Source organism: Cajanus cajan, chromosome 7 (assembly GCF_000230855.2).
Source record: "Cajanus cajan strain Asha chromosome 7, NIPB_CcT2T_4, whole genome shotgun sequence".
NCBI classification, from domain to species: Eukaryota; Viridiplantae; Streptophyta; class Magnoliopsida; order Fabales; family Fabaceae; genus Cajanus; species Cajanus cajan.
The window spans coordinates 7,880,962-7,890,751 of NC_138523.1; the positions used below are offsets into that span (position 1 = coordinate 7,880,962).

The 9,790-nt window shown below is 35.2% G+C and overlaps 1 protein-coding gene and 1 non-coding gene across 2 annotated transcripts; one reads left to right on the forward strand and one right to left on the reverse strand.

Annotated features, from left to right (window-relative positions):
* The first annotated feature begins 455 nt into the window (after nucleotides 1-455).
* On the forward strand, nucleotides 456-4,932 carry LOC109805849 (triacylglycerol lipase SDP1). Its single transcript, XM_020368097.3, has 3 exons — nucleotides 456-2,543; nucleotides 3,457-3,600; nucleotides 3,766-4,932. Exons 1-3 carry the CDS (start codon nucleotides 1,125-1,127, stop codon nucleotides 4,720-4,722), a joined length of 2,520 nt encoding a protein of 839 aa, XP_020223686.1. The 5' UTR covers nucleotides 456-1,124; the 3' UTR covers nucleotides 4,723-4,932.
* Nucleotides 4,933-9,683: 4,751 nt separating this feature from the next.
* Nucleotides 9,684-9,790, reverse strand: LOC114916412 (small nucleolar RNA R71). The gene has a single exon (XR_003804862.1). It is a non-coding gene; the product is annotated as a small nucleolar RNA R71 (small nucleolar RNA).

A 9,790-nucleotide genomic window follows, 5' to 3' on the forward strand; every position in this document is an offset into this window, starting at 1 on the left:
ATATTATGTTTAATCTTCAAATATTAAAATCTTATATTTAATTAACTTTTAATATTATATTTTATTATTTAAAATATAAAAATAAAATAATTGAAAAATTATATACACGAAAATAAAATATTCCTTTTATGATATGTATAAATTATTTCAATAGAATCGACCGTACCTCTATAACTTATTTAATAAAAATATTTAAAATTATCTATGTTTATTAAAAATTGCCAAATTGTACACCAAATTAGACTATCTTCTTATATATCTTACAGATAATCAAGGTTTATATTAATAAGGCATCTTGATTTTTGTACGCATAAACTATAATAGTATTGTTACATTACATGTGTACACGAAACAGTTAGCAAGAAAAGTACGCAACAACATTTATGTTAAATTCAACGTTAACAGCCTAGCCATGGCGCGCCTTCCTGACTGGCACCCACGTGACAGCTTTATCTTCAACTCCAACTCCTACATCCCAATGCCCCTGTCAAATCATACTTATGTTCTACATAATAATTTAAACAAACAATCACTCTTCTTCTCGCTAAGCCAATAAGCCTTGGCTTAGCGGGAACATTTTCTTCATTATAATATTATTATTATTATTATAATAATGTTACTATTATCAGTTATCACCTTTCATTTGATTCCCTTACTTTATACCCTTCTTCTTTCTGCAATAACCCTTTCCCGTTTATGTTTCCACCCCTTTTGATGAATCCAATCTGATCCGTTTAGAGAACCATTTTTCTCCCTTGGAATTGAAGCCTTATTTCAAACCCTTCCCTACTGTGTTCTTTCGCTTTTGATTTTTATTCAACCTTACTGATGATGTATTCATCTTCAGATCGAATTTATATTTGTTGTGTATAATTGTTTTTGTCCACTATTCATTCAATTATGCACTGGTTCAGGAGTTTTATGCATATTTAATTCCTTTATATGCTTTCCTTAAGTCTACCAGACATACCCAATTGTAAAATTCCTTGCCTTTCAGATTTTACTCTTTGATGCTATCATAAAAGGGCAAGCTTTTACTGTGTAAGCTCTTGTAGAGTACTTGATCTCTCAAGGGTTTTCGCTTAGAGAAGAGAACTGTTTAGTTTCCATCTTTTGGTCTAAGGATGGATCATATAAGCAATGAGGCTAGGGTTGATCTTTTTTCAATTGGCCCTTCTGGTATTCTTGGCAGAACAATTGCTTTCAGGGTTCTCTTCTGCAAGTCTATGTCACAATTGAGGCATCAGATACTGGTTGTGTTGTTGGATACCTTCCAAAGGTTTAGGGGATTTTGGGCACCCATTGTGTCATGGTTGCATCCAAGAAACCCGCAGGGGATATTGGCAATGATGACAATAATTGCTTTCTTGTTGAAACGCTACACCAATGTGAAGGTGAGGGCGGAGATGGCATATAGGCGGAAATTTTGGAGAAATATGATGAGAGCTGCATTGTCCTACGAGGAGTGGGCTCATGCAGCCAAGATGCTTGATAGAGAGACACCAAAGATGAATGAATCAGACCTTTATGATGTGGAGTTGGTGAGTAACAAGCTTGAAGAGCTTCGCCATCGCCGGCAAGAGGGCTCTCTTCGAGATATAATATTTTTCATGCGTGCAGATCTTGTTAGAAATTTGGGTAATATGTGTAACCCTGACCTCCACAAAGGTAGGCTTCATGTTCCAAGACTAATCAAGGAGTATATTGATGAGGTTTCAACCCAGTTGAGGATGGTCTGCAACTCTGATTCAGAGGAGCTTGCATTGGAAGAGAGGCTTTCTTTCATGCATGAAACTAGACATGCATTTGGGAGGACTGCTTTGTTGTTAAGTGGGGGTGCTTCCCTTGGAGCTTTTCATGTTGGTGTGGTTAAAACACTGGTAGAACACAAACTTTTGCCCAGAATAATTGCTGGTTCAAGTGTTGGGTCCATTATGTGCGCTATTGTTGCCACTAGGTCTTGGCCTGAGCTTCAAAGCTTTTTTGAGGATTCATTGCACTCATTACAGTTTTTTGATCAAATGGGTGGGATTTTTCAAGTTGTGAAGAGGGTCACAACATTTGGTGCAGTTCATGAGATCAGACAGTTGCAAATGTTGCTGAGGCATCTCACAAGCAATCTTACATTTCAAGAAGCATACGACATGACAGGTCGAGTTCTTGGGATTACAGTTTGTTCCCCGAGAAAACATGAACCACCTAGATGTCTTAACTACTTGACTTCACCCCATGTTGTTATATGGAGTGCAGTCACTGCTTCTTGTGCCTTTCCTGGCCTTTTCGAGGCTCAGGAATTGATGGCAAAGGATAGAAGTGGAGACATTGTTCCTTACCATCCTCCGTTTAATTTGGGTCCTGAAAAGGGTTCCACTCCAGTGCGCCGGTGGAGGGATGGTAGCTTAGAGATTGATTTACCTATGATTCAGTTAAAAGAACTGTTCAATGTCAATCATTTTATAGTTAGTCAGGCCAATCCTCATATTTCACCATTATTGAGATTGAAAGAATTTGTACGAGCTTATGGAGGTGATTTTGCAGCAAAGGTATGTTCATGGACTTGGATCCCTATGAATGCATGATAATACATACATGTTGATATGTCTATTTATTGTCATTGCATATATTCTTTTGTTTCTTATATGAATTTTTACTTCTACATTTTTCATTAACCAAGTCTCTGCCCCTAACTAAAAACTTCATTTCCTCTGAGTTGATGAGTAAAAGGTTCCTTGCTGTTAAACTAACAACTTAGAACATTTTGACATCATTTGATTCTTATAGCTGATGAACCCATGTAGGGGGAAAACCCTTGGTGGTTGTAGTTGGTGTTGAACTGATGAATGTGATTTGGGTGTGTTTTGTATGTTACTACGTTTGCTTATGAGAGTCCACCAGTCAGTGAAATATTACGCCAAGTATTTACTGTTTAATGGTTAAACCACCATGGAGTTTTTATTGCCTCTACAGTACTTTTCCCAGCCAGTTTCATGGGGAAATTGACACATTCAGATTTTCGATGACTAAAACACATTGCTGCCATTGCCATTTACTTACACATACAACTTATATTTATTGATGTCTGGTAGTGTAATCCAATAAGCTGGTGGCTTATTAGTGTCTTGGTGCATAAATTGAGTAACAAACTGGTCCAGCAGCTGTATATTGAAATAATGGTAAAAATTTTCTTAGGAATATGTTACCATTTGTATGCAAACTTGAACACATACATGATTTCCAATATGAATATTTACTGGCATATACAGAATTCTCAAGTTCAAATTATGCTGTGTAACTTTTATGCACGCCCCTCCCCAACTTGATTGCAAAATGGTGGTATCTTTCAGCAGTTGTTTCAATAAGCAACACACTTGTTTATCATTGAATCTTCAGTTTCCTGCTGCCCTACTATTCTGAATATGCAACGATAATAATTCAATGTGGTTTTCAATTCTGTAGCTTGCTCATCTAGTAGAGATGGAGGTGAAACATAGATGTCATCAAGTTCTGGAACTCGGTTTTCCGTTGGGTGGACTTGCCAAACTGTTTGCTCAAGACTGGGAGGGTGATGTAACAGTTGTTATGCCTGCAACTATTGGTCAGGTATGTGCCTAAGAAAAATTAAATAAACTACTCGGTTATGTTAGAAGATAAAACAAATAACCAGTGTTTATCGAAAATTATTAGTAATTTATTTTATTGGGGAAGATTCAGTTGAATTGTGATTAATTTGTGTATGTTGTCTTTTCTCTGTCATTCCTGCTCCAGTACTTAAAAATCATACAGAATCCTTCTTATTTAGAGCTTCAAAAGGCAGCTAACCAAGGGAGAAGATGCACCTGGGAGAAGCTTTCAGCCATAAAAGCAAATTGTGGAATTGAGCTTGCTCTTGATGAGTCTGTTGCAATTCTCAATCATATGAGACGACTCAAAAGAAGTTCTGAGAGAGCTGCTGCTGCTTCTCACGGTCTTCACAGTACAGTCAGATTCAGTGGTTCAAGAAGAATTCCATCGTGGAATGTCATTGCACGAGAGAATTCTACAGGTTCCCTAGAAGACTTTCATGCAGATGCTGCTCCCTCATTGCATCAAGGTGTTAATAGTCCCAATGGAGCCACTGCTAAAAATTGGAAGTCCCACCGTAGCTTTCATGATGCAAGTGACAGTGAATCTGAAAGTGCTGACTTGAATTCTTGGACCAGATCCGGTGGGCCTTTGATGAGAACTAGATCTGCAGATATGTTCATTGACTATATCCAGAACTTAGAAGTTGATACTGAACTAAATAGAGGCAAGGTGGCTCTCACTAGCCCTCGCGATTTTCTGCATCACAGTTCAAGGTTCACAACACCCGACAAGTGCTCCAAGAGCACAGAATCTGATCAGAAAGAAAATGGAAACAGGGTTGTCATGAATGGATCTAACATAATGGTAACTGAAGGTGATCTTTTGCAACCTGAAAGGATCCATAATGGGATTGTGTTTAATGTTGTCAAGAAAGAAGACTTGACACCTTCAAATAGGAATCGTGATTGTAATAATGAAGTTGCTGAATGTGTACAAATTGACTTTCCAGGGAAGGAGATGGATGCTGCTAGTTCAGCTTCCGAAAATGGTGATGATGATTCCACAATGGCCAGGTCACTACCTGAAACACCAAATTATAGTTCCACAGATGGTTCCAGCACAGGTTTGGGTAAGGATCAAAGCATTGCTGAAAATTAACTCCAGAGATCACTACATTACTGACTTTACGTTGGTACTAATGCTGTTGATAATGTTTTTTTGTATCAAATCTAGTCTAGGATCTCTGTATTCATTTTTTCAATTGAAATATAGCCCAAAATCTGGGATATGCTCATAAATGCAAGGAAGAAAAGTGGTTTCAACTTTAAATCACATGCAATCCACAATTAGATTGAAAGTTTTTAGCTACCACTTGTGCAGATGAATGAAATCTACTCACTTCACACAACACCCCCTCCCCCTTTTTCTATGTGTGTCTTTTCCCTTTCATTGTGTGTTGTTAACCGCATTACATGAAGAGACATCGGTAAATTCATTTAAGGCTTAAAAATGTTTTTAGTCCTTCAAATTTAGGATTTAGGGTAAATTTATTTTGTCTCTTAAATTTAAAATTATTATTTTTAATCCATATAATTTAAAAAAAAATTTTAATTTTTATATTCAAATTTTGTTAAAAAATTTATTAAATATTATTACATAAAATTTACTTATTGATGGCTCTGTTAGTTAAAATATTATCCTGTTGATATTATATAATTGTTTTAATTTGTCACTTTTAGATATGTTATTGGTGACTTAATAGACTAAAACCAAATTTTTGAAAATTATAAGAGTTAAAAATAATAATTTTAAATTTAAGAGACTAAAAACAAATTTATCTTAAATTTAAGGGATTAAAAATATATTTAAGTCTTCATTTAATCATAAAGTTGCATGTCTCAACTTTGAGGTATTCATATATTGCCTTGCAAAAGGTGTTGCCCATGTTGGTGATAGATTTATTATAGTAATCAATGATGCTGGGGGATTAGTTTCCTTTATTGTTTAAAAGGTTAAGCAACTGCAGTATAGGTGATGTTCCTTTGGTTCCCGATGGACATATGTAGTCTTAATACATCATAGTGCAGCAAACATTGTCTAAACTTTACATGATGTATTATAACTTTTAACAAAAGCTAAGAAGAAAAAAGAGCAAAAACAAAATTTCGTTGCTGTTATGGATCGTTAAAAAGGAAAAAAAAAAAAAAAAAAAAAGGAGGGCAAGGGAGGCACTATTAATTTATTTTAGGTTTAAATGTTTTTTAGTTCCTATATTAGCATGGATTTTTAATCTTTATAGTTAAATATGTTGCATTTTACTTTTTATACATCTATTTTTTTTTTGTAACAACTTAATATGCCACCACACTTGATACAACATAGTTACATTGTAATGGGAAACATAAATATTCTCTAGCCTATGATTATTATGTAAAGAATAACCAAATATTCATGCAACAATTATATGTATAGTATAGAAAACATAAAACATTTTCTATCAATCTTGACTTGAAGATATGGATGGCAAAAACACCTGCACCCGCAGGTATCTATGGGTAAAATCTGATACGGATAATAAATAGATAGGCTAATTAGGTACCTGCGGATAATGGGGAAGGATAATTTTTTACCCGTTTATAAACAGAGCGGGGCAGGTATGATGATATTCATACCCGCGGGTAACGATTTAATAATATTTCTTAAATATCCTAATTATCCTTTTATCACATAACCTTAAAGTTACACTCTCTCATCTTATTTTCTTACAAAAGTGAGGTTGATAAAGTTACCAACATGTGTTAAGCATGTTATAGAATTATGTTGGATGTAATTTGATTAATTTTCTAGCTTTGATTGGACTAATAAGATTTAGGTTAAATACCTCTTTTGGTCCCTTACAATGTTTTTTTGTTTCAATTTAGTCCCACTTTAATTTTTGGTCTCAATTTGGTCCTCAATAATTTAAATCGTTCCAATTTGGGACTTCCATCTAAATGATTTAAACGGAGTTAACTGGTGGCCACGTGGATGCCAGGTGGATGCCACGTAGGTGGATCCAAAAATACTTGAATACACCTAGAACCAGAACGGTCCGTTCTGAAACCAGAACGGCCCGTTCTGGTTACATTATTGGTGTGTAAAATTTGCACCTGGAACAGGCCGTTCCAGGTCCAAAATTAAGACATCAACAGTGTAACCAGAACGGACCGTTCTGGTCCAGAATTTCGTGCACAAAAAAAAAATACAAAGCATTTTTTTTAGGGAAAATACAAAGTATTTCAAACACTAGATTTAGTAATATTGTTAATGAGGATTAATAACTTCAATCGTTAAACATTTTGGCTATACAGTATATCATTAAGGATGATGTAGTGTATCACTAAGGACAATGGTAACAAGCTTTATTTCATTGTTAGTCAAACTGGAGTGAACCACTTACTACCAAATTGACACTATACAGTCAAGGATAAAATGAAACAGTTTTTTTCCTTAAAGTCATTGACGATGTACCCCAACAATAACAACCTGTTCTTGAGGAGGTACTCCTAAACCCTGAATTTTATTTTCAAATTTTTGAAATACATTGCGGCATTTTAATCAAGATTTTGAACTGGATAAATTCAAATCAAAGAAATATTTTGGAAGGTCTTATCTTATTTGATTTTTTTTATAGTTTTATTCATAAATGAATATTAATTTATTGTATTTTTTATTTATTATATATTTATTAATATAGATATAATAAAAATATATATAATAAAAAGCATGGCGTTCTGGAACAGGCCGTTCTGAATTCAGAGCGGCCCGTTCTGAATTCAGAGCGGCCCGTTCTAAAAGCAGAACGTCCCGTTCTAAAACTAGAACGTCCCGTTCTAAAACTAGAACGGCCCGTTCTAAAACCAGAACGACCCGTTCTAAAACTAGAACGGCCCGTTCTAAAACCAGAACGGCCCGTTCTAAAATCAGAACGGCCCGTTCTGGTTTCAGGTTTTTTTAAGAATTTTGGCGTCCACGTGCACATCCACGTGGCATCCACGTAGATGCCACGTGGCTAACAGTTAACTCCGTCTAAATCATTTGGACGGAAGTCCCAAATTGCACTAATTTAAGTTATTGGGGACCAAATTGAGACCAAAAATTAAAGTGAGACTAAATTGAAACAAAAAAATATTGTAAGGGACCAAATAAAGGAGGTATTTAACCTAAGATTTATGTATTTTAATTTGTTTACTTTCGTTTGGAATTATGAGATTGAATTATTGTACCTTTGTGATATGATACTTCCACTTACTTGTGAGATTGATATATTTTAAGTTATTGATTATCTTGTATTTTTATTATTATTTCAACAAAATTAACGTTAAATACAAGTTCAAAATTAACGTTGAATTTTTATTTTTAATATTTCAATGACATTAAATATAAACCTAAAATTATTTGTAATATAATTTTTTTAATTTCTTAAAAAATTTATAAATATCCGTGGATATTCATGTATATTTGTGGGTATTCAAGAAATTCATGGATACCCACTTCATGGATATCTGTGTGGATATGGGGTGGATGTAGGGCCAATTTTCATCTAACGGAGCGAGGACAGGTTTACTATTACCCGCCCACATAGGACCCCATTGCCATCCCTACTTGAAGACATAAATCCCCTTATGGGATTACAACAATCTCTTTCCGCATATACATATACACCTAATATAATAGTACTAAAACAAAAATTCTAATGGTAATCAAATGTCTCTATAAACATGTTTGAATAATTCAACAAGGACATAATGCCATATCTAATATGGTCATCCAACTGTGCTCGTCCTCCAACTTAATCTTGACATGTTTTCATACCAAATATAATCATAGTTTTTCAACACATGAAAAAAGGGTAAGTTTGTGAAAGGATACATATCATATAAAAACTAATCAACTTCAAACAACATGCACCCATTTAACAACAAAACGACTTCACTAGCAACTTGACTTTGACTTTTTGTTGACTTTTTAATTATTGGTTTGCTTGGTTATATTTTACTCTGTATCTATGTTGTATTGCATGAATAGATCTAGTCATAATGAATTACATGATTTTGATCCTGAAATAGAACAAACCTTTCATAGGTTGTTAGAAAAGTAGTTTATAGTAGAGTAATTGTTAGTTATATTATTGTTGATCCTTCTTTTATTTCTGATTTTCATTCTTGTAGATCTGAATCTGGAAATATGAATAACTGTGAGCTAACCTTGAAGGAATTAGCTACACCTAATGTTGTATACTAACCTTGGTGTGTCCAATATCATGATGTGGAAGTGAATTATGGAGCTTAAATTTGGACTGATCCACTTATTACCTAAGTTTCATGGACTTACAGGTGAAGATCCTTATAAATACCTTAAGGAGTTCCATGTGGTGTGTTCTACCATGAGACCTCTAACTATTCCAAAGGATTATGTCAAAATGAAGGCATTTCTTTTCTCTTTGGATGATGCAACAAAAGGTTGACTATATTTTTTTACCAATAACCATCACTACATGGAATGACATGAAGAGGTTGTTCCTAGGCATGGCAACGGGGCAGGGTGGGGGCGGGTTTTACGTTCCCCACCCCCGCCCCTGCAAATTTAAACTGCCCCGCCCCGCCCCGGATACCCGCTGGGGGTAAATTTTAGGTCCCCATCCCCGCCCCCGGTGGGGTTCAAGTTTCCCCGCCCTGCCCCCACCCCCGCTCCTATTTTTTTTTTCTTTTTTTCTTTTAAATAAATATGAAAAATTTTAAAAAAATAAAAGAAAAGTAAAATAATATAAATTTTTATATATAAATATTTTTAATTTTGGTTTATATATATATATATAAATAATTTTTTAATTACATTATTAAGCGGGGCGGGGGCGGGGGCGGGTATGGCGGTGGGGGCAGGTTGGGTATTAACATCCCCGTCCCCGCCCCCACCCCCGATTTTATCAATCGGGGAAAACCCGAACCCGAACCCGAACCCGATAAACACGGGTTTTCCCCATCCAAATCGGGGCGAGTTTGGGCAGGTACCCACGGGACGGGTTAGATTGTCATGCCTAGTTGTTCCTTGAAAAAAATTTCCCTCCCTCCAAAAATATAGCAATCAAAAAAGAGATTTGTGGTATAAGACAACAACATGGTGAGACATTGTATAAATACTAGGAGAGATTCAATAAGTTGTGTTCCACTTGTCCTCACCACCAAAC